Source organism: Ahaetulla prasina, chromosome 2 (assembly GCF_028640845.1).
Source record: "Ahaetulla prasina isolate Xishuangbanna chromosome 2, ASM2864084v1, whole genome shotgun sequence".
Lineage (NCBI taxonomy): Eukaryota > Metazoa > Chordata > Lepidosauria > Squamata > Colubridae > Ahaetulla > Ahaetulla prasina.
Window position 1 is genome coordinate 237,093,443 of NC_080540.1, and position 26,125 is coordinate 237,119,567.

The 26,125-nt window shown below is 36.9% G+C and overlaps 2 protein-coding genes across 3 annotated transcripts; both read right to left on the reverse strand.

The window, feature by feature from the left end:
• Positions 1–5,384: 5,384 nt before the first annotated feature.
• On the reverse strand, positions 5,385–13,310 carry LOC131192310 (uncharacterized). Of its 2 annotated transcripts, XM_058171341.1 has the most exons (3): positions 12,852–13,310; positions 9,181–9,591; positions 5,385–5,710 (listed from the first exon to the last, which is right to left on the reverse strand). In XM_058171341.1, exons 2-3 carry the CDS (start codon positions 9,560–9,562, stop codon positions 5,454–5,456), a joined length of 639 nt encoding a protein of 212 aa, XP_058027324.1. In that variant the 5' UTR covers positions 9,563–9,591; positions 12,852–13,310; the 3' UTR covers positions 5,385–5,453. The 2 variants fall into 2 exon arrangements, 1 of the variants encoding a protein (XP_058027324.1); XR_009153697.1 differs by lacking the exon at positions 9,181–9,591.
• A 1,655-nt stretch (positions 13,311–14,965) lies between these two features.
• ISCA1 (iron-sulfur cluster assembly 1) lies at positions 14,966–24,295 on the reverse strand. Its single transcript, XM_058171402.1, has 4 exons — positions 24,105–24,295; positions 18,689–18,742; positions 17,689–17,794; positions 14,966–16,932 (listed from the first exon to the last, which is right to left on the reverse strand). The coding sequence occupies exons 1-4, from the start codon at positions 24,183–24,185 to the stop codon at positions 16,784–16,786; spliced, it is 390 nt and encodes a 129-aa protein (XP_058027385.1). The 5' UTR covers positions 24,186–24,295; the 3' UTR covers positions 14,966–16,783.
• Positions 24,296–26,125: the final 1,830 nt, after the last annotated feature.

Genomic DNA, 26,125 nt, shown 5'->3' on the forward strand with positions numbered 1-26,125 from the left:
TTAGGAATGGGGTGAGGTCAATAGTAGAAAGTTTTTGGTTAAAGCTTTTAGGATTATGAGAAGAGACCACAGAGTCAGGTAAAGTATTCCAAGCACTGATGATTCTGTTACAGAAGTCATATTTTCTGCAATCTAGATTAAAGTGGTTGACATTAAGTTTAAATCTATTGGTTGCTCTAGTATTATTGCAATTGAAGCTGAAGTAGTCTTTAACAGGAAGGACATTACAATAGATGATTCTGTGAGTTAAACTTAGGTCTTGTCGTAGGCGACGGAGTTCCAAGTTTTCTAAGCCTAGGATTTCAAGTCTGGTGGGATAAGGTATTTTGTTGTTTACAGAGGAATGGAGAACTCTTCTTGTAAAATATTTCTGGACACGTTCAATTGTATTGATGTCAGAGATATGGTGAGGGTTCCAAACAGGTGAGCTGTATTCTAGAATTGGTCTAGCAAATGTTTTATATGCTCTGGTTAGTAGTGTAGTGTTTTTGGAAAAGAAGCTACGCAAGATTAGGTTTACAACTCTTAGAGCCTTTTTTGCTATGTATTTGCAGTGGGCTTTGGCACTTAGATCATTTGACATGAAAACTCCAAGGTCTTTAACAGGATGGGGGTCATCTGTAAGATAATGTCCATCAAGCAAGTATTAGTGTTTGGGTTCTTTTTTCCTATATGTAAGACTGAGCATTTGCTGGTTGAGACCTTGTTCAAGACCTAGGTTTGTAACAGCGTTGTATAGTGTAGTATGGATTGGATCAGTTGTACATTCATTAGTTATCCAGTTAATGAGAGGTAGATTTAGGTCGCCCAGGAATATATCTCACTGCTTGCAATTCCTTTTCTCTAGTATAGTCACAGTATCCAAAAGTACTGTAATGCTCTCATTGGTTTTTTCCAATAATGCCATTTCTGCAAAGCAATGATTTAGATACAGTTCACATTTAATTGCACAGAAATTGTTGCTAGATAGGAGCTGCTTTAGCTGGACAGTTGCCTGTAAGCAAATACGGGCTCGCAATACAAAGACTGTGAAAAAAATCAATTCCTTTTGTTACTTAATTTATTTTACTGCTAAAGACCTTTTGTGATTGACAGGGTTTGCTTTAAGTAAAGAGTCACACACCCCTATGTATCATCTTTGTTATCTCAATAAAGCTGTCAGGCAGCTTTGGATTTTATGGGGGGGTGGGGTTTCCCCTCTGAACCATCAAATGATTTTTGTGCAAAATTATATGTCTGCTGCCATCTGCTGGCCAGCCTAAAATTGAAAAAAAAAACATGTTTTACTTTGTTATATACTGTAGCATAATAGATGAGTGGTGGTGGTTTTTTTACTTTTATAGAAACACTACCAAATAGTGTTTCTTCTACCATTTTACTCAAGATGCTTAACATTAATAACTTCACATTCTTTGCTTCAAGTTCAATGATAAAGCCAGGAAACAATACGGTTCATAAGATACGTTCTCCTAATCAAAATACAAATACACCTATACAGATTTTTAAAAAACCTCATTAAACCATATTTGACCATGAAAATAACCATTGAATCTTCAGATTTAATTAATACTATATTAAGTAGATTTACACTTACTCATATATATGGATATGTCAAATTAATAGCTCCTAGGTTGTATGCAGTTTTTCAATCAAACATATTGCTTAAAATCTTGCGTAAGAGATTGTTTTGCAGTAATTATATATTCATTAATAAGCTACAGTACAATTACTAGCAATGTTTCTATATTTGTGCATAATATACAGTCACAAGCCCTTATTCATAGGCAGAATTTCGCTTTCTTTTAAGGACTCATACAATGCTCACATAGAGTTTTAAATTAGATATCATGATAAAGTATGGTATAACTATGTTTATTGAATAAACAAATTCACTGGGGTCACCTAACACGCTAAATCAAAGCAGTGTTTACGAACTATAATATTGGATTCCCCCAACATATTAAGCAAATTACTTTAAAGCATTATATAAACCTAAACTTAAAATCATAATAGCCTTTTAAGTCAAAAATACTTAAGTCCAAGCTATCTGTAAAGTAATATACTATACAACACTATAAATTAATGGTGTATATATGTGTGTGTGTGTGTCCAGGTTTCATGGTGTTCTGAGTAAATTGTACTCTTCTATCATTAGTTCTTGGCACACATTTCTATACTGTCATTAGAAAAAGAAAATCAATATTTTTGCTCTTTTATCAGAATAAAATTGCAAATGTTTCAGTAGATCAGTTACAATTCCTTCAATTACTCAGTCCAAAGCAATGTAGGCCCTTTATGCAGCCTTCATAGCTGAGGGTCAATGCAGGACACTCAAGAATATTCTTGGCACAGAAAAATTCTCATCTAAACCCTATATATGGAAAATTAAATTTTTCAAGCTCTTACATAATTGCTCAGCCTGTAATAACATAAAAAGTCCAATAAAACCATTAAAGTGGATACACTCTGAGAAAAAAGACACTTATTGCTGGCCTCTGAAAAACTGGTCTAAAACAAAAGATACGCCTTTTACAGTACTTTTGCCAAGACAGTGAAGCCAAGCATCAGAGGGCATTTAAGGAAAAAAAATATTAAAGTTTGGAACATTACTACTGGTGTCCCTTTCACTCTGTTGCAGTATTCCTAGCTGAAACCATTGATCTCACAAGAGGCTGAAGTTGGATTTGATCCAGCTTTTGAAAGTATGTTTGCAAACTTCAAATCCTGAGGATGGGTTCTAGGATGACTCAGCAGTCCATTACCTGCATAGCAACCTGGCTGTATACAAAAATTGGCACAATGCACACAGGTGTCCATTCAGCAGATTCAGTCTTTTCCTTAAAGCAGATTCTAAGTGTTCTGGAAAGGTTGAATCCTTTGTTACAGTCAAATCATTTTCTGGTTAGATGTTAGATGATGGGGCTGTAGCAGGGGTGAAATCCAACATGTTCTAACAGGTTCTGGAGAACCAGTAGCGGAAATATTGAGTAGTTCAGAGAACCAGCAAATACCACCTCTGGCTGGCCCCAGAGTGGGGAGGGAATGGAGATTTTGCAATATCCTTCCCCTGCCATGCCCACCAAGCCACGGCCACAGAATCAGTAGGGAAAAAAAATTGGATTTCACCCCTGGGCTGTAGCCATCACCAATCTCTGCAAGGCCACACCTTAATTAAGGAAATCCACTCAGGTGCTTATGGATTCATTAGTTTTACTCAGATGGTATAAATATCATAATCAGTACTATAACTTAATAAAGAAAAAATGTGGAGGGATAACAAACAGAGCAAGAAAGCACACAAATAAAAGCTATCTAAAAATATAGACATACCAGGCTGTTAAATGGCCTAATTTAGACCAGATAAAACCAGAAAGTGGTCCAGGGTGAAATATCAAGAAAAAAAAATCAAGAAAAAAAAAGTCTAGGCAGATCTAGGTCAGTGAATCAAGAGCCAAGGCAGGGAAGCCAGAGGAGGGGTGGGGGATGCAGGATAGTTTGGTACATGCATTATCAAGCTCTGGAATTCAGAGATGAACAACGAAGTGATTTCACACCAAAAGGCTTGAGAAGCTCCTTAATTAACAAGAAGAAACCTAGAGCAGGGGTCTCCAACCTTGGCAACTTTAAGACTTGTGGACTTCAACTCCCAGAGTTGAAGTCCACAAGTCTTAAAGTTGATGAGACAAGACTAAAACATTAGTAACCTATTTTTTTTAATTTATTTTTTTTAAAACAAGTTACTTTTTTTTAATTTTTTTAATTTAATTTAATTTAATTTATTTTTTTAAAAACAAGTTACTTTTTTTAAAAATTTATTTAATTTAATTTAATTTATTTTTTTAAAAACAAGTTACTATCACGTTGTGCTTTACAACCACAGTAGAACTTACATTATAATGCATCACTTAGCAACAGTGTTACAGGCCTTGATTATCCTCATTAAGTGAGGATTACCTGGTACTGTCAAGTTGCTGGCACATATTTGCAAATAATTCATAAAATGAGTTAGATCAGAGTTCCCCAATCTTTCCGGTTTTGCAGTCCAGTGGAGGGGGATGGTTCTGCTTGAGTGGCAGGCAAGTTCATGTGCGCTCACAGCTCCATTTGCGCAAGCACATCCTTGCCCGTAGCTTGTGCAAGTGGGGATGTATGTGCACTCACCACTTTGGTGGCCCAATTCCAAACAGTTCATGGCCCGGTAGTGGGCCGCAGCCCCAGGGTTGGGGGATCCCTGAGTTTGAGGATTCCAAAGAAAGGGTATCAGACCAACCACCTACTGTCCAGCTTTGGTTAATGTGGGTTCACTCTTCCCCTTGGCCTTCCTATGACAAGTGTGCTTCAGATGGGGACAATAGGTATTCAAACCTTGATCAATCTGAATAGCAAACGTAGGGTAACTAAAAGCAGCTGGTTATACTAGATAGAATGACTGTTTTACAACGACTATGATAATGATCTATCACTATTGTTGTAGGTACAGTGAGAGCTTATGCACCGGAAACAAATTCCTTGTGTGTCTAATCATACTTGGCCAATAAAGAATTCTATAAAGAATTCTATTTCTAGAAATAGATAGCCATCTCTCCCATCCCTAAATAACAACATTGGATATTATTCTCAGATCACAGATCATTCTTCTGTAAGTTCTTTAAGACATACCCATAGTTCTACCTCCAATTTTAATTCCCACTAGTACATTCATAATAGTGTCAGCATACTAGTTAAGCAGTTGTATTGATTAGTGATGTTGAATACATATATACTTACAGAACTATAATAGACTATTTATCAATATATATAGGATGGTTGTTAATCTGATCTAAAAATGTCATAGATCATAGACATAGTCAAGAATATGATTTTTATATTGAATTCTAAGAGCCTTGCTTCTCTAGCTCTTCCAACAAGTCTTTAGATCTGCCAAACAAAAGGATGTAAAGGTGTTTGCACAGCATTCAGCCTAGTAGCCTTTACTTCTATCAGGATCAGTAAAATGAGACCAATACTGAAGTTGCAACCAAGCAGCTGCTAGATCATATATCAGTATTCTCCAGTAGAGTACAGCACATGTTTTTAGCTCTGGTGGCGTAGAGTGTAAAGAAGGAAACGTATAAGTGCTGTTGCTTAGATAAATGAAACTAAAGTATTGTTTAAGTCCAGAACTTCCAGGTTATGTTTGAAAACAGTTGAGATACCTCTCTAATTCACTGAACTATAAAGAGGGAAGGAATAGCATGATCATACCCACAAAGTTCTGTTTTTATAGACAATTTCAATAAAAATAGTTGTAGTTTCCCGTACTACTGTAGCAAAAAAACCCCCCACCAAAATAGCTTTATTTTATGTTACAATAAGCAAATTACTTAATGGCATCACACTGTATGTCCGGCACAATGTGTTGTTTATTGCTTGTTTACATAGATCCTTTCCGAACTTCAGGGACTGCTACATATTCACTGGTGTGACTCAGTTTCTAAAAAGAAGGAAAAAATCTTTTCTTTGGAAAACTTGAGGGACTCATCAATTATCCAGTCTTTAGGTAGCAGGGGAAGGATGTGTTCCTTTGCTTGACGAATAACAGTTGTAACAGATTTCTTTTTGTAATTTGCTTCCCTCCAAATTCCGATTGTTTTTGGCTTTCGTTTTAGCAGACCTTTGAATAATTTCCACTGTAGGTCCTCCAGGCCTTCAAAAGTTACATATTTAGTTTCTTTAAACAAAGACAAAGAGAAAAGTACATAATATCAGATCAATACTGTATAGTAAATACATTATTTTTTTCCTTTTTTATTTATTTATAATTACATTTCTATACCGCACCATCTCCCAAAGGACTGAGAAAAACTCAAAAAGGAATAGCATTCCATATATTATGCCGAAACATTATTATGGGACTGGGAACTGCAGATGCCAGACCCTTCAGATAGCCTATTGCTGCTAGGTAGCCTATTGAATTATTTTTTGAGAATTCAAAGGAGGAACAAGCTTAGTAATACAATTTTGTTCTTGTAGAGCTGGGGTTGGAAACCAGCCTTCCAGATACTGCAGAATTGCAAATCTTAGTACCTGGCATCACCAGCCATGCTGGCTAGGACTGCATGAAGGTTCTGTACATACGTGCATTTCCAGATAGTAGAGGCTACTTCCCCTGCTTGTAACTTGAACTGAAGGAGGTGGGAGTTCAAGATCAAGCTTAAGTGACCACATTCGATCCTGTCCTCCAATGAAATGCTACTTCTATTTCAGCGACTAAGATTTAGACCAAGCTTGATGTGAAACTAAAAGTTTAACTTAAGCCAACTCAATCTTAAACTTAATCTTAGACAATTTAGAACTACGTAGACTTCAATAGTACCTAACCTAAGTATAGTACATAAAATTATCTACCACAATGTCCTACCTGTCAATGACTACTTCAGCTTCAACCACAACAATACACGAGCAAATAATAGATACAAACTCAAGGGAAACCACTTCAAATTTGATTGCAGATTGCAGAAAGTATGACTTCAGTAACAGAGTGGGCAATGCCTGGAATGCACTACCTGACTCTGTAGTTTCTTCCCCCAAACCCCCAAAACTTTAAGCTTAAACTGTCTATTGTTGACCTCACCCCATTCCTAAGAGGTCTATAAGGGGCATGCATAAGTGCACCCGCATGCCTACCGTCCCTGTCCTAATATTACTTTTTTACTTACTCTTTTCATGTATCCAAATTATGTTTATACTTTGACCTGTTATCTTATATATGATTGACAAATGAATGAATGAATTAATTAATTAAAATAAAAATCTAGGCCCAGGTATTTCCCAGTGTGACAATTTCTGAGAATTCCAGAAGCTAAAGACTAAAGCTAAAGAAGGAAGACAATCAAGTTGGAAACTATGGGTTACTGTAAATGTTCTGAAGAAGGGCATTCTCCACATATGTTGGGAGAGCTACTCTAAAATTCTTACTCACTATATCTATGGTCATTAGATTGAGACAGACAGGTTTGGAGTGAGATTCACAAACTTCAGATAGACTTCAGGAAACTATGAAATTTACTACTAACTTCTAAGCAGAAATCTGAGTTATGGCAAACTTAGTTCCTTCTCACTTTAAGTATTTATCTCCAGTTATATTATATTATATTATATTATATTATATTATATTATATTATATTATATTATATTATATTATATTATATTATATTATATTATTTTATATTATATTTTATTATATTATATTATATTATTATATTATATTATATTATATTATATTATATTATATTATATTATATTATATTATATTATATTATATTATATTATATTATATTAAAGCTATTATCCCAATCAGGGGCTGTTTCTTTTATTTAATCTGTTACCTTTCTTATAATTCACAGCACAATATTCAGGAATTCTCCCTGACCTCAAAAGGATCCCTACTTGGGCTCATTTAATCTTATTAAACTAAATGCTTTACTCATCCCCAATTGCAGTTGAGAATGTAGTCAACCTTGAAGTTTTGGTACTTTTCCTGCTTCAAGTGAAGTAGGAGGCTGCTTCTTTTTGCGCCTCAGCGTTAAAGAGTCTATCTTGCACAGTATTTCTCCTGTGAGACATTGTTTCTTGATGGTGGAAAGTGGCAAATCAAGACAATTCTTGATTAAAACCAGGTAAGGAAGCACATATGCTGGTGGCAGTTCAGGATAAGGTTTCTGTTTGCTTTTTGAGCCAATCAGATGTTTTGAAGCTACAGGTAAACAGGAGTCTTTGGGAAATACAGTTGCGGAAGTATCTCTGTCTTCAATATCATCTTTATCTGAATCCTTTATAACGACTGCATCTTCATGAAGCACACTGGAGCAGATGGAGTTGGGTTCCTGGAGTTGGTCTTTATCCATTTTTGCAGCTGTCCTTCAAGAACTGCTGGCTGAATGGCATGGAGAAGAGTTGAATAAGGTTCTTTAGAAGTCATTCTACATAGTTGTTTCATATACACTTCAGTACATAGTTGTTTCACATAACTTAAATACATAGTTGCTTCACATACACTTAAATAGTAGTGGTTCTGTTTCAACAATACACGAGCAAATAATAGATACAAACTCAAGGGAAACCACTTCAAATTTGATTGCAGATTGCAGAAAGTATGACTTCAGTAACAGAGTGGGCAATGCCTGGAATGCACTACCTGACTCTGTAGTTTCTTCCCCCAAACCCCCAAAACTTTAAGCTTAAACTGTCTATTGTTGACCTCACCCCATTCCTAAGAGGTCTATAAGGGGCATGCATAAGTGCACCCGCATGCCTACCGTCCCTGTCCTAATATTACTTTTTTACTTACTCTTTTCATGTATCCAAATTATGTTTATACTTTGACCTGTTATCTTATAAATGATTGACAAATTAATTAATTAATTAATTAATTAATTAATTAAAATAAAAATCTAGGCCCAGGTATTTCCCAGTGTGACAATTTCTGAGAATTCCAGAAGCTAAAGACTAAAGCTAAAGAAGGAAGACAATCAAGTTGGAAACTATGGGTTACTGTAAATGTTCTGAAGAAGGGCATTCTCCACATATGTTGGGAGAGCTACTCTAAAATTCTTACTCACTATATCTATGGTCATTAGATTGAGACAGACAGGTTTGGAGTGAGATTCACAAACTTCAGATAGACTTCAGGAAACTATGAAATTTACTACTAACTTCTAAGCAGAAATCTGAGTTATGGCAAACTTAGTTCCTTCTCACTTTAAGTATTTATCTCCAGTTATATTATATTATATTATATTATATTATATTATATTATATTATATATTATATTATATTATATTATATTATATTATATTATATTATATTATATTATATATTATATTATATTATATTATATTATATTATATTTATTATATTATATTATATTATATTATATTATATTATATTATATTATATTATATTATATTATATTATATTATATTATATTATATTATATTATATTATATTATATTATAGCTATTATCCCAATCAGGGGCTGTTTCTTTTATTTAATCTGTTACCTTTCTTATAATTCACAGCACAATATTCAGGAATTCTCCCTGACCTCAAAAGGATCCCTACTTAATTGTTTGGGCTCATTTAATCTTATTAAACTAAATGCTTTACTCATCCCCAATTGCAGTTGAGAATGTAGTCAACCTTGAAGTGTTGGTACTTTTCCTGCTTCAAGTGAAGTAGGAGGCTTCTTCTTTTTGTGCCTCAGCGTTAAAGAGTCTATCTTGCACAGTATTTCTCCTGTGAGACATTGTTTCTTGATGGTGGAAAGTGGCAAATCAAGACAATTCTTGATTAGAACCAGGTAAGGAAGCACATATGCTGGTGGCAGTTCAGGATAAGGTTTCCGTTTGCTTTTTGAACCAATCAGATGTTTTGAAGCTACAGGTAAACAGGAGTCTTTGGGAAGTACAGAAGTATCTCTGTCTTCAGTATCATCTTTATCTGAATCCTTTATAACGACTGCATCTTCATGAAGCACACTGGAGCAGATGGAGTTGGGTTCCTGGAGTTGGTCTTTATCCATTTTTGCAGCTGTCCTTCAAGAACTGCTGGCTGAATGGCATGGAGAAGAGTTGAATAAGGTTCTTTAGAAGTCATTCTACATAGTTGTTTCATATACACTTCAGTACATAGTTGTTTCACATAACTTAAATACATAGTTGCTTCACATACACTTAAATAGTAGTGGTTCTGTTTCAACAATACACATGCACAAATGTAAGCTAACAGTATACCTTTATTCCTTTTTATCTAGAAAGTGATTCGCAACAGTTTAAAAACTAAACTGCAAATTTGTAATTTGATCTGTAATATTTAAAGATATATAATCCGTACTATCCTTTTCACATATATTAAGTATAATTAGTAATGATTAGTAATTAACATTAGGTAAGATGGGCAACCTATAAATTTTATTAAAAAATTGGGGAAAAAACATGTTTAGCTTTGACTTAGCATGATTTATGATCCTAGCTAATTGTAACTGATTTATAGCACAACTCAGCCAACTATTTTAAGGGAAAGGCACAACGTGGATATTTTTTTTCTTTTGATTTAGATGATATACAAACCTACCCATTACAGTTTGAAAACCATAGCTTTGTGCTTGTAAAAGGTAAAGGTTTCCCTCGCACATATGTGCTAGTCGTTCCCAACTCTAGGGGGTGGTGCTCATCTCCATTTCAAAGCTGAAAAGCCAGTGCTGTCTGAAGATATCTCTGTGGTCATGTGGCCGCCATGACTAAACACCAAAGGAACACTGTTACCTTCCCACAAAAGGTGGTCCCTATTTTTCTACTTGCATTTTTTACATGCTTTCAAACTGCTAGGTTGGCAGAAGCTGGGACAAGTAAAGGGAGCTCACCCTGTTACGCGGCACTAGGGATTCGAACAGCTGAACTGCCGACCTTTCGATTGACTTGTAGAGAAGGTAATATATTGCAGTTAACTAAGAAAAAAAATTCTCATTCCTTTCAATGCTCTTCCCAATGAATTGTATTTAACATAATATTGGTATCTACACTTGGATCAATTATAAAAACCTTTCATTATATAAATATAACAATGGCCATATTCAGGATGCTTCAGCTGATTCAGTTTAACTTAGGCTTGCTTGCCACTGATGCTGACTAGTTTGCATTCAGAGTATAATTTTAATAAAAAAATGTAACCATTACAAATAGTGTTTGTTTGGTATGCCAAAGCTGCATCTGGTTGGTCCAATTCAGATGACTATTAAACAGCAACAAATTAGAATATTTCATATCTTTTGGGTGCCAAATATTGGTAGTCCTGATTTTGACAACTCACCTAGCTCTTCTGAAGCACTCTGAATTAATACAGACTTCAGCTTATGACCAGAGTTGAGCCTAAAATTTCTGTCGCTAAGTGACATAGTTAAGTGAGTTTTGCCCCATTTTACGTCCTTTCTTGCCACAGCTGTTAAGTGAATCACTGTAGTTGTTAAGTTAGCAACATGGCTGTTAAAATGTACCTGGCTTCCCCATGGACTTTGCTTGTCAGAAGGGTATAAAGGTGATCACATGATCCTGGACCACTGCAACCTTCATAAATATGAGTCAGTTTGCCAAGTGTCCAAATTTTGATCACATGGCCATGGGAATGCTGCAATGGTCGTAAGTGTGAAAAATGGCCATAAGTGTCTTTTTTCAGTGCTGTTGCAACTTTGAATGGTCACTAAATGAACTGTTGTAAGTTGAGGACTATCTGTAGTCACTAAGAGTCAACACCAACTTCATGGCACATAATCAGAACTGGCTGGACTCACATTACAAACTTGGTTAACCAGAATGGTGTGGTTCGGATAGCGCGCAAACATAGAAATGAATAAGCCACATTTTAGCCCAACTTATTTGGATTGGATTGGATTGGATTTGGATTTGGATTGGAATGGAATAACTTTATTGTCACTTTGAATGTACACTTATTGGCATACATTAAAATGAAATTTCATTGTATACAGCTCTCAAAAGCTCACCACTGCCAATGTACACTACATAACCATGACAGAATGAATGAATAAATGCAAAATTATGCACATACCTACATATATTATATGGCACAGAGAAACAACACAGTCTAGTTCAGATGTATACATGTACATGGATCATCAAAAATGAATCTTGCGAATCTTTACTAGAGGGATGGCATAGGGCAGGGGTCTCCAATCTTGGCAACCTTAAGACTTATGGACTTCAAGAAATTCTGGGAGTTGAGTCCACAAGTCTTAAAGTTGCCAAGGTTGAAGACCTCTGACATAGGGAACAAAGAAGCTGTTACAGAATCTGGTAGTCCTGCTAGAAATTTGAAACTTAGTTGAAACTTACCCAGCCTAGGAAACATCCATTTTAAGCCATTTCGGACTTGATAAAAACGTTCAGTTTTTCTACATGGAAGGGGTAAGGAAAAGAGACCCAACTACGTACGAGATCGTCATCCATAGCAATAAAACAAAAGTGCCTACCGTTCCTGTCCTATTTTTTTCCCTTTCAATATATGTTCCTGTATATAATGTTGTGACAAAATAAATAAATAAATAATAATAATAAAAAAAACTCCCGTACTGAAAGGAGTGTCTGACTTGTGAAAAAGCTCCCTCTATGGGTGTCGCTGTTTCCTGGGAAAGGAAAGCAAGCGTCCCTTTGGGGGGGCAGGGGGCGGCGGAGGAATTCTTATTATAGCTTGGTGTTTTAAACATTCCCATCACAAGACGAAAAAGATGCCTTGGAGAACCACTAAGCCACCTTTTTGACTACAAGAAAAGGCAAAAATACCAGAATCGTCCCAAAGGTGCTTTTATTCAAAAGGCAAGTGGACTGCCCGGTTTTTTAACACTAACAGAGTAGAAAGGGATCTTGAGGTCATCTAGTCCAACCCCTGCTTATGCAGACCACCTATATTCGGGATTCGAACTGCCAACCTTTATTGATCGACAAGCTGTGTCTTGGCCACTGAGCCACAGAGCTTCTTACCCAAGAAGCTTCTTCAGCTCTGATTGGCTCCAGGGTGGGTTCGGAAGAACGCCGGGAAATTTGAGGGGGCTTAAGAAGAGCTCTAAAGAAGCTTCTTGGATGAGAAGTGAAACGTCTTCAAAGAAAAACCAGAAAGTCCAGTTGCCTTTTGGGGGTGGGTGGTTGGGGAAAGGGAAGGACCTTTGGGACAACCACGACCTGGATGACTGAGAATCTCCATAGAAAAATAGCAGACGTTTGAGCGATCAGTTAGACTAGAGAAATCACCTTTTGGGTATTTAAAGACCACAGTATAATAATAAGCAAGTTAACAAAACTTACCGGACGGCGAGTGATCACGCATGCGCCGCGCTGACCCCAGCTGCAGTGCTAGGTCTCTTCTCGCCCGCTGAACCAATCAGTGGTTTCAACATAGGACGCCTCATTATCGTCTCACAATTTCTACCCCGCCTCTAAGTTGGAGAGCAAGGTAAGGGGGTAACGGAGCGGCTGGACTTGCCAGCCGGGGTTTAGTCCGATCTCCCTCTGAAATATTAGCGAAAATCAGCCAGCAAATTGGTCTGAAGGGGAATCTCCATCAGCCGCAAATCCCACGGAACGGTGAGGCTCCAGCTGCCTCCTCGGTGAACGAATTGGGCCCCCGACTTTTGTCTTCACCCTCTTAGCGTTTCTTTGAAAGCAAATTTGCAATCCCCGGGACTGGCGGCAAGCGCAGGGAGGACCTCACATCAGTGATACGGCTTAAGGATACAGACATGAAGGCGTAGAGGAGCTGTGGTCCTCCAGGTGCCTCAGCCAGCCTAGTAAGAAATGCTGAGAACTGCAAATCTCGATCAGTAGGGTCTCCAATTGCCCAGACCTCGTTAAGAAAAATGAAAGTGTCGCCTTAAGAAGCAAGATCCAAGAGGATAGCAAAATGTTTCTTATGGTAAAGTTGTTCTATTTGTATAATACACTCAACCCTATTTTATGGGTTCGTCAGTGTTCTACAACTTTAAAGATGTATGGGACTTCCATCCAGTGGTGGAATTCAAGTAATTTAACAACTGGTTCTCTGCCCTATTGATTTCTTCCAACAACCAGTTTGCCAAACTGCTCAGAAAATTAACAACTGGTTCTCCCGAAGTGGTGTGAACTGGCTGAATCCCACCACTGTTTCCAACGCCCAGAAGTCCCTACATCTTAAAAATTGCCAAGTATGAAAAACACCAGAGTAAAAATCATATACCTGCACAATTGAAGTTTGCTTCATATAAGAAAAGTTAGAATGTCACTGATCTTGTTTGCTAAGCTGTGAAAATTCATCCGTGCCTGATTTTTAACCCAAGTGATGCTGGGTGCAGGGGAATTATAGCCCATGTTTTCACAAGTTCTGTGCAAAGGTGCCATCAACATGTCCACGTTTTCTACTTTCCCCAACTCCTCTTGCTGCAAAACCATGTGTGGATTTCCCCTCCCACATCACCCGGAACTGACTCTCCAGTCATTAACAAGCAGGAGTTGGTTACTGTTTTGCTGATGACTTTAGTTTATCTTGGATGTGATGCTGAGATCAGCTGCCTGCCAAAGGGACATGTAGGTGAAGATTGCTTTGCTTTAGTCAAGTTATTGACATAAAGAGAAAATTTTGGCTGAGGGAATAGCTTGCTTAATCCCCCTTGTGAAAGGGTTTTTTGTTTTTTTTTGATACACATTACCTCTTGGGAGGTTTCTAGGGCTTGCAAAACTAGTGCGCAGTCAGTGGGATAATACTCCGTATTTTCTTCAACCATCCAATTCTCTCATTTTTAGTTGTATTTGTAACTTATTTCTCTTCCTCTTAATGGTAGTATGTTCCCCTCCCCTTCCATAGCAATTTGATTTTAAAGGCCCAATTATTTTGCTGAGATTTAAAATATTTCCAAGGGCTAAAGGTATATTTATTTATCTTTTATTGAGTAGCTCTCAATAGTGAGATGAGCAGCATATAAATTTAACGAAATAAATATAGTACTGCCCTGGTGAACCCATAGCAGATTTAAAATATGAAGATACTTTTGTCAGTTTGGGGCTCAAACTGTTAGGCATTTTAAAATATATATTTTAAAAGATTAAAATAAGGTTATAAGGAGTACAATGTTTTGTTAGAAATCACCTAATCTAGGTTGTGACAGTTAACACACATGGCAATATTTAGCTGAATTACAACATCCAAACAATTAAGCAAAGTTTGAGGATTTTGATGGGAAACCACTAGGTCAACCCCAAACAGTAAGCTAGACTGGGAAATTGAAAAACATCTAACAAGGAAGCAACAAGGAAACTGCATGGAGAGGATAATCGGAAGTCAAGCTTGACCTATGGAAAACTTGTCTTTTTAATGTAATAATTTTGCAATAGGAAGGTAAAATAAAATACTCATTTATGGTTTGTTTACAAACTGCTACAAATATGTATTCCATGTTCACCAAAAGATAATTTATTACAGTTCTTAATTACATTATACACATAACAGATGATCAATAAAGACACATTCATATAATATAAATTTACTTCATAATTGTGCGTTAGGTATTCAAGAATAATAGTGCGTTGTATTTTCATAACTGGGAGTTTCATTCACATAGCTTATGAATCAATAAAGAACAAAATGTTTCCAAAAAAAAAATCTATGTCTCTTACATGTTAGTTACATTCAAGTCCTTTTCATAACCATAAATCACATAGCATAGCTGTTTTCAGCAAGGAATACTGTAACCCATTTTTGCAAAGTGAAAACACTAAATATTATGCATATGACTATATTTGGAGAAATTTCACCAAGAACCATAGCCCAGGCAACCTATATGTTTGCAGGAGCTGAAAATTCAGCATGCCAAACTCTGTCCAGAGTAGGCTGGTTTTTCTTCTTGAACATGCTGTGTAAAGCAGCATGTCAAATCTGCCATGCAAAGAATTGTACAGCTTACCAAAACAGTTTGTTCCAGCTGTTAAAACTGTTTTCAAATGGATTTGTTCCCCAGTGTTTCACTTAAGTGCAAGTATCTGAAAAGCAGAGCTGTGGCTACTGATAAGTTACTAGAGTAGTAATCTTGCACTGTAATACATGACATATCATTCATATAACATATTCTTTCTTCTCCCATCCTAAGGCTAGTGTGAATGTCTGACTGTATAAGATAATTGCTATCTTACATAAGATAGTGTTTTGGAAACATTTACTGTACTTCATTGGGGGGAAAAACAGTAGAAATGCTAAAGTTTGTAAAAGTGTGACATCCTAAATCATAAAATCCTGCAAATGAGTCTTAATTTTATCCAAGATTATTACATGAACACACAATATATTTGTAAAATTACTCTTTAAGTTGTCAGCACAGTTCAAACTTTTTCTCAAGCAAAATGTTGAGTTTTTACTCAGTTTTTAACAAAATTAAAGTCCAATTATAAATTGCCATTAGTTAACAAAACTGTGGTTGCTCAATAATTTAATTTTGCTGCATGGTAATAAAATTATTTAGTCCACTAGAAAAAATATTTTCTCTATCCATTAGGAAATATAATGTAGAATTCACTTTCAGTTGCTTTCATGATAATTTTTTTTTCAAACAGAATTCTCCATTACTACTGTTTGCTACATTCACAGTACAAGATTGCTGAAAACACTGTTGGCTTTTCTGATATAAAAAAACATTTACTTGCTTAAAGGGGATTAAGTTATATAATCTCATAAGTATCAGAATTCAAATTAATTTTTTAGATATTTATAAAATATTTAAACAGGGAACACTGAACCCTTTTGGTATGTGATTGCCTTTTGCTTTAAAATATAATGAACAATATTTAGATCATATAATACACAGAGAAGTATACACAGAGCAGTTACTATTTCAAAATATAGTATGTGGAAATCTGAGTCTATGGAACTTTTTAAAGAAACTTTTTTAATTTTGTAAACAAGCTGCTAAGTGTAGAGTCCTAAAAAGTAGTATTTGCTATAAACCAAATTATGAATTCTTATGCAACAGTGTAGGGTTTTTGGTTGTTGTTTTTTTGCAAACAAATCACTTTTCATTCTATCCCACTTTAAGCTTTAGTAAAGGGGGGGGGGGAGAGAACTGAACACACAGATTATATTTTCAAAATGCAGCGGTTTTATTTTGTGTCAAGCCCACTATCTTACAAAGCCCATATATGTGAAAAACACACGACAACTGATTGCTTTTAGAAAGCAGTTCTGCATTGCTAAAAGTCATGGAATTAGTCCTGGTAATTTAAATATTGAAGCTTTCTCCACAACCGCACGTTCCTTTGATGTTTGGGTTATTGAAAACAAATTCACTGGACAGTTTGTCTTCTATGTAGTCCATTTCAGTTCCTAAAAGTGTAAGTTGGGCTTTTTTTTCAATAAACACTCTGACACCTTTTTAAAAAGAAAAAAAATATGAGATTTGAAAGATTTAGCATACACTAGACTTTTTTTTAAGTTATGCAAAATATTGGTACAATAAAGTTTATATATTTCACTACAGGCCAACAAATATTTAATAAGTTATAGATATTCCTTAACTACTACTTGTTTTGCATTTATTCCGTGATGTATTCTGCAAGCCACATTGATATTTTTGGATATTTTTCCAAATGTGTATAAGCCTAAACATTCAAAAATAGGCAGACTTAGTCAAATAAATAAATAAATAAATAAATAAATAATACATACATACTTACATACATACATACCAACCAACCTTTAGTGAGTCACTGATTTCATGGTAAAAGCACCATGTTCATTTAAAGAACAGAATCAACCATCAACCTTTATCAATATTCTACAAAAAGGTGGGACATAAATAAAAAATATTCTTATTGACAGGGCTATTCAGCATGTTGGATTTAAAGGCAAAAGGGATGTGCGTTGGTGAGAGCATGAGCTCACAAATCTAGCACCTGTTGACAGCAGCACCTGACACGAAATGTATCTTTCCCTGGACAGCTGCAGAAGGCACACCTAGGAACAAAGGCCCATCCCTATGTGCTCTGAAGCACCTTTTGGGCTTTGAATCTGAAGTGCTACACAAATTCAATTCTGTCAATTCTATTTTACACACTGCAAATAGATGGCGTTGGAAATTAGAATTGGCAATGACTTTTGCAGTCTTACTATCCCAAGTACACTTACCATCTTGTACTACCTCTTCATCAGAATCTCCTTTTGATTTTGTATATTCTAGTGTATAGGAAAGGCCATTACAACCTCTTGTGCGCACACCTACTTTAACTCCTACCTAAAATATAAATATTAACATATTAGAAACATTTTTGTATGAAGCCAACAATTCTCAAGTACTGGAATTACTGTTTCAATGCTTTTATCCTAATTTGACTATACAAAGTTTTAGTGCAAATCAGCCATACACACAGATTCTGAGTCAATCTTTAAATCTTAACTGTCATTTATTTTTGAGTAGTGTTACGCAAAACTGTACTGTAAGTCTCATGGAAACCAAAATTGCCCAAATGGGACATGACTAGAATCTGTCCATCTAAATAAAACTAATTTTGGCCACCTTTTAGGGAATTAAGATCACTGATTTAGTGAAACGGGGCTATTTTAATTTGTATACAAAATGAAATTGGGATGTAATTCACACAAAAAGAGTGTGGGGAGAGAGAAAGAAGGGAACAAACTTGCTTGAAAGATGGAACTGGCAGATTTGGTGGAATACATTTGTGGAAGAGTTGAGCAACTTGGAAAAGAAAGGAAAGATACGGGGAAGTTGGGATGTGCTGACTAGAGGGATCAGCCAGCAGCAGTGACTGAGAGGGGAGGAGCTGGTAAGGTGGGTGATAGATCATGCCAGGCTAGAAGTGCTGAGGAGAGGTGTGTGTGTGTGTGTGTGTGTGTCTTTTTCCATAGCTGCTTGCCAGATGCTTTGTTTGAAATCTAGCTTAATCAGAGTGTTCTGAGGTTCGATTTTGCAGAACCTTTCAAGTTCAAAGTGATCTGGCATAGCTTCCAGATTGCATTGGTTTGTTCTGAAATAAAACATGTTCCTGTTTCAACCACATTCCCGTCAAATATACTTTACTGGTGACTGGCTAGAGCAATATCTATTAGCAGATTGTAATGCTGTCTTGAACATCAAGTAATGCCTGGAGTACTATCTAGCATCGCTTACATGGTCAGGTTTGTCTTTTAGCAGTTGTTTTATCTTATTCACCGCAGATGGGGTCTGAAAGATATGAAGAGATTTTGCATTACACGACTCATCAATTGCATCTCTTTTAAAGCAAATTTATTAAGTTACAAAAAAGATAAAATTAACAAAAAGAAAAAAAGATTAAAAGTAGGAGGAGGTGAAAGGGGTGGGAAGTGACAAGAAAAAGGGGATAAAAAGAAATATATATATATATATATATATAGAATGACTTCTTTCTTCAGATGTAATAAAATAACCTCTTTACTCTAAATTAAAACAAAAATGTTATAGACAATATACAGATCTTGGATTATATGTTCTACTTTGTCCCTTTTTATTCACAGAAAGCTATAAGCAGTGAGAGTATAATAACACATGAATATGTAGGGAAGAAGGGGATTAAGAATATTTCATTTAATATTGCTTTGTTGAACTAAAAATGATGCTAATATTTCTCAGCTGCTATCTGTTCATCGTTATGCAGCATACTAATCTAAAATAATCTTTTGGCATAAAATGAATTCAGCCCTGTTTTTCAGCTTATTGTCTTTGGTATGTTTTTTTTTTAGATACACCTATTATTCCAAGCTATTATTCCAAGCTAATAATAATAATTAGGCTTCCCAACATTCCAGTAACATCTCTTTTGAATGACACTTTCCCTCCCACGGAGCTACCAGTTCATGAATCTCTAGTCATTTTATATATTGTCTGCAGAGCATTTCTTCCATCCATATTTGCTGTACACCAAGATATCCACTTAGGTACAGACTATATGTCTTACTGAGAAACATGGCATGATTGTAATTTCCCATTACACGTATAGCTGCATTTAAAGAGTTTACTGTCACCAATGTAATGGGTTGGTGGTGGGGAAACAGGTTTATGGGAAGAATTCCATTTTACAATCATACATTGATTTGACACATGGAAAAAACCTCTTACAAGGTTTGTAACTCAGAAATAGCTGTAAATCCATTGATAGCTATTTGGGCATGCTAATGTTATATTTTGTGCATTATAATTTTATGCATGAAACCAAACTGGATGACTTTGGGCCAGTCACATACTCCCACACAATAACAAGATTATTGTGAGGGAAATAGTAGGAGGAAAAGAGTATTGTGTATGTTCACCACCTTGAGTTATGTATAAAAACAATAAAAAACTGGTTTAAAAAAATCTAAAAAATAAAATTATACATCTTTCTTTTAAAATTTAAAAATATCAAGGAAGTGCTAATGAATAGCCAATATTTACATTATTTTAAGAAAATATTACCTAAGATTTTCTTATGTATGACTATCATATTTAAATAACATTTAATGATTTCCAGATGAGGTTGATTGATGTCAGACTCTATGCAGGCTTGGCCTGGTTAGTACTAGGGAAGGAGACCTCCAGCAATTTGAAGGGCTTGGGATAGGCTGGGAAATTGAAAAACCACTCCAGAATAAAGCAGGGTCAAGCCACTTTGGTAACACTGTTCAAGAAAACTATGTGGGCATGATCCCAAAGTTCTCGGGTTTAGTTTTGCTTATGAAAATATAAATCATATGCTTTCAGATCTCAATATACTCAAGAGTATTTAATCATTTCTCTATTAAGATTTTCCTCCCATAAAACAACATCACAGAGCTAGTTTTATGCACAGAAGACTGAAAAAAATTAATGTGCCAATAGCTATGTATACATTCATTCCTATGTAAACAGCTTGTTCTCAAATACAGGTATTCCTCAACTTACAACCATAATTGAGGCCACATTTTTCATTGCTATACAAGACAGTGAAATGAATTGCATCCCATTTTATGATCTTTCTGCCACAGTTAAATGAATCACTGTAATTGTTAAATGAATCTGGCTCCCCCCCATTGCCTTTGCTTCAGAAGCCGAGTGGGAAGTTTATAAATGGTGATCACATGACCCCGGGAAAGTGCAACTGTCATAAATACATGCCCAAATTTTGATCATGTGACCATGGGAATGTTGCAACAGTCACGAGTGTGAAAACTGATCACAAGTCACTTTTTTCAGTGCCCTTGTAACTTTGAACAGTCACTAAACGAATGGCTGTAAATCGAGGATTACTTGTACCACCCAATGTATGGCGGTGTAATTGATGCCTATCATTACACACAACAGTGTCACAATAAAATATAATAATCATTTCTGTAATTTATATTGAACACCAGAACAGGAGAATTACACAAGGCATTTGAGGGGTCCTTGGTGGTCTCTGAGCTTGCTTGTTTTCTTGCAGACATTTCATTACCCTGACTAAGTAACATCATCAGTGCTAGTGGTGGCATTCGTTTTCGCCCCGAATATAAATTCTTTTCACATCTTTCTCTCTATATATATTTTAAAGGAGGTGGGCAACCACAGAAAACACACCAGCATAAAAGGTATTTTTTCAGCTCTGTAATCTTCTGATATTGGGGAATCTCATTTCAGATGCAATAAACGGACAAGTCTTGGATTATAACTTATATTATAACCCTAAACTGTCACCACAAAGGCTTCTAAGTTAGGGGTCTCCAACCTTGTCAACTTTAAGACTTGTGGACATTAGGACCAGTCCCATATAGATTGACAGGTTGATGTGATTGCACAACCACCTTAAGAAAGGATGTTAAAAAGCTGTCTTTAGATTTATATTATAGGTTCTAAAAGATTTATGTAAAACAATGATGAGAATTATAGAACTTTTAAATATATTTTGGCGAATGATGGAGATGGGAAATTGTTTTTGATGATTTGAAATTTTAAAAGAAACACAGTTATTTTAAGGATATTTTGAGGAATGATGGATATGTGAAATTGTTTTTGATGATTTGAAATTTTAAAAGAAACAGTTATTTTTGATTTGTAATTTTATTAGATGGCGATCTCTAGAGACAGAGGAAGATAGCAGGATCTGAATAGTTCTTATTTCAGGATTATTCCCACATAAAGGAATAGGTTGATGGGATTGCATGACCGCTTTAGAAAAGAAGTTAAAAGGCTGTCTTCAGATCTATGTCAAAGGTTTTAAGAGATAATTGTAACTATGCAAAACATGAATGATAATTATAGAATTTTTAAGGATACTTTGGGTAATGAGGGAAAGGCTATAGAAAATGATTTTTGATTAAAAGAAATAATGTTACTTATGATGATATAAGGTAGTGATTTCTAGAGGCAGAGGATGATAGCAGGAACTCAATAGTCTCTATTGGATTATTCCCATGTAGATGGATAGGTTGATGTGATGGCATGACCGCTCTAAGAATATACTAAATGTTTCAAAGAGTAAATGGAATTTATGAAAAAGATACATGATGACTATATGAAAATTTTTAGAGATATTTTGGAACTAGATATTTTCCAGGATAAAGGGATAGAATAGAATAGAATAGAATTTTTTATTGGCCAAGTGTGATTGGACACACAAGGAATTTGTCTTGGTGCATACGCTCTCAGTGTACATAAAAGAAAAGATACGTTCATCAAGGTACAACATTTACAACACAAATGATGGTCAATATATCAATATAAATCATAAGGATTGCCAGCAACAAGTTATAGTCATACAGTCATAAGTGGAAAGAGATTGGTGATGGGAACTATGAGAAGATTAATAGTAGTGCAGATTTAGTAAATAGTTTGACAGTGTTGAGGGAATTATTTGTTTAGCAGAGTGATGGCCTTCGGGAAAAAACTGTTCTTGTGTCTAGTTGTTCTGGTGTGCAGTGCTCTATAGCGTCGTTTTGAGGGTAGGAGTTGAAACAGTTTATGTCCAGGATGAGGGATCTGTAAATATTTTCACGGCCCTCTTCTTGATTCGTGCAGTATACAGGTCCTCAATGGAAGGCAGGTTGGTAGCAATTATTTTTTCTGCAGTTCTAATTATCCTCTGAAGTCTGTGTTTTTCTTGTTGGGTTGCAGAACCGAACCAGACAGTTATAGAGGTGCAAATGACAGACTCAATAATTCCTCTGTAGAACTGAATCAGCAGCTCCTTGGGCAGTTTGAGCTTCCTGAGTTGGCGCAGAAAGAACATTCTTTGTTGTCCTTTTTTAATGATGTTTTTGATGTTAGCTGTCCATTTTAGATCTTGCGATATGATAGAACCTAGAAATTTGAAGGTTTCTACTGTTGATACTGTGTTGTCTAGTATTGTGAGAGGTGGAAGTATGGAAGGGTTTCTCCTAAAGTCTACCACCATTTCTACGGTTTTGAGTGTGTTCAGTTCCAGATTGTTTTGGTTGTACCACAAGGCTAGTCGTTCGACCTCTCGTCTATAAGCAGATTCACCATTGTCTCGAATGAGACCAATCACTGTTGTGTCATCTGCGAACTTCAGTAGCTTAACAGATGGATCATTGGAGATGCAGTCATTGGTATACAGAGAGAAGAGAAGTGGGGAGAGCACACAGCCTTGAGGGGCCCCTGTGCTAATTGTACAGGTATTTGATGTGATCTTGCTTAGCTTCACCTGCTGCTTCCTGTTTGTTAGGAAGCTTGTGATCCACTTACAAGTCTGTTCCAGTACCTGTAGCTGGTTTAGCTTAGTTAGAAGAGTGTCTGGAATGATGGTATTGAATGCTGAACTAAAGTCTACAAAGAGGACCCTTGCATAGGTCTTTGGAGACTCAAGATGTTGTAGGATGTAGTGCAGATGTAGTGTAGAATGGAATAGATTTTAAAAGTAAACGGCTAACTTAAATATTTGAAAAGGGGAAAATATTGGATAAATGATATAATGAGAGGATAAAATTTGAAATATGTTTGAATATGTACCCGACTTATATCTTTTTCAACAAAGATTTGTATGTTTTATTTTGTGTTTAAAAAAATAAAAACATTTTTAAACAAAAATAATTAAAAAAAAGATTTGTGGACTTCAACTCCCAGCAAAGCTGGCTGAGGAATTCTGGGAGTTGAAGTCCACAAGTCTTAAAGTTGACACGGTTGAAGACCCCTGTTCTAAGTGCTACAGCTCGCTCTCTCTCTCCTCCATACAACCCTCCCTTAACACAATCGTGGAAAGTCGTGAAAGCTCATCTGCCACCAGCTGCACGACGGTTTAACAGTTCACTAGAAGAGATATTGTCCCGCGTTTTTGACCTAGCGGATGTCTGCCTGGGGTGGGAAGCAGATGAGGGATATAAAAAAAAGGAGCAAAAAAAAAACATTGCAAAAGGCGGATAGAATATCAAAGCGGCTGCTGCAATCTCCGCCAGACCATCACTGGGGACCCCCTCCGCCCCCCCGCTTTTCATGCACGCCTGCGCAGCACGCTTGTTTACCAACCGGTAGAGCCCCCGCCCCTTCCCCGAGCCGCAATCCCACTCCACAGCGGGCGACGCGAGGCTGTCCGCTGCAACGCCGCCTCGCCTCGAATACTGACCAGCGTGAGGGCTGCTCGGGTGGCTTGAATCTTCCTCTTGCTCACAGCCCGGACGGTGGCTCGGACCATGGAGGAAGCCATGACGCCCCCCCCTCCCACTCTGCCCTCCACACCTCTCAACCGCGTCCTCCAATATTGTCCATATACACCCAGCGGTCGAAGCAAAGCAAAGCCAGGCGCGTTGGTGACGTCATGGGGGAGAGAGAGGCGGTCCTTGTTCGAGGGTTTTGGCCGCTATTGGGTGTATCGCGCGCCGGTCAGTAGTCTGAGCGGGCGGGATAGTTGCCGAGGAGGTTGGGTCTCTCCTCCCTTTTCTGCAGGCCAGCCAATCGCGAGGGTCGAGCCAACCGTGCGCGGACGGTTGTCTTTTGTCGTGGGTGGGTTCGGAAGAACGCCGGGAAAACTGAGGGGGTTGAAGAAGCTTCTTGGCTGAGGAGCGAAACGTCTTCAAAGAAAAAAACCCCCAGAAAGTCCAGTTGCCTTTTGGGAGGGGGAGCACCTTTGGGACAACCATGATTGAGAATCTCCAAATAAATCTCCCTGTGGAATTTCAGACGTACATAGAGCAGGGGTCTCCAACCTTGGCCACTGTCAGCCTGGTGGACTTCAACTCCCAGAATTCCCCAGCCAGCAAAGCTTTGCTGGCTGGGGAATTCTGGGAGTTGAAGTCCACCAGGCTGACAGTGGCCAAGGTTGGAGATGCCTGACATAGAGCGAACCGTTAGGTTAAGGGAATATGAGAGCTAAAAAAATTTAAAAAACGAGAATAATAAACCTGTTTCTTCCCCCAGTTTTAATCGAGTTGTCATATTTGTTTCGAACTGGTGTTAGGAGGTGATCCTGATCGCTTGGGACCTCCCTGGGAGCAAATTTCTTTCAAATCGCGAGGCTAGGTTCGGCAATCAGTCCTCGGGGGAATGAGCTCCGGAAATGTCGGGATGACGATTCCCAGGCTCGGCGAAAATAGCGAAGCTCCTCCAGGCCATGATCTGGGAACCCTAGGCACGAAAAATTGGCTCGGCAGTTTAAGAATCATCTAACCGCTTGGTCTAAAACTTGGCAACTCCAAATCTCAACCAGCAAATGCTCAGTCTTACATATAGGAAAAAAGAACCCAAACACTAAGTACTTGCTTGATGGACATTACCTTACAGATGACCCCAATCCCGTTAAAGACCTTGGAGTTTTCATGTCAAATGATCTAAGTGCCAAAGCCCACTGCAAATACATAGCAAAAAAGGCTCTAAGAGTTGTAAACCTAATCTTGCGTAGCTTCTTTTCCAAAAACACTACACTACTAACCAGAGCATATAAAACATTTGCTAGACCAATTCTAGAATACAGCTCACCTGTTTGGAACCCTCACCACATCTCTGACATCAATACAATTGAACGTGTCCAGAAATATTTTACAAGAAGAGTTCTCCATTCCTCTGAAAACAACAAAATACCTTATCCCACCAGACTTGAAATCCTAGGCTTAGAAAACTTGGAACTCCGTCGCCTTCGACAAGACCTAAGTTTAACTCATAGAATCATCTATTGTAATGTCCTTCCTGTCAAAGACTACTTCAGCTTTAATTGCAATAATACAAGAGCAACCAATAGATTTAAACTTAATGTCAACCGCTTTAATCTAGATTGCAGAAAATATGACTTCTGTAACAGAATCATCAGTGCTTGGAATACTTTACCTGACTCTGTGGTCTCTTCCCATAATCCTAAAAGCTTTAACCAAAAACTTTCTACTATTGACCTCACCCCATTCCTAAGAGGACCATAAGGGGCGTGCATAAGCGCACAAACGTGCCTACCGTTCCTGTCCTATTGTTTTTCTTTTCTTCTATACCTTTATATACTATATAACCTTTCTGTATGATAGTTACATATATTGTTGTGACAAAATAAATAAATAAAATAAAAATAAAAATAAATAAGAAAGGCGTCGTAACTGTAAACAAGCGAAACGGCTTGAAAGCGACTTGTATTTATTCTGTTTAATCTGGTAGTAGCCTCACTTT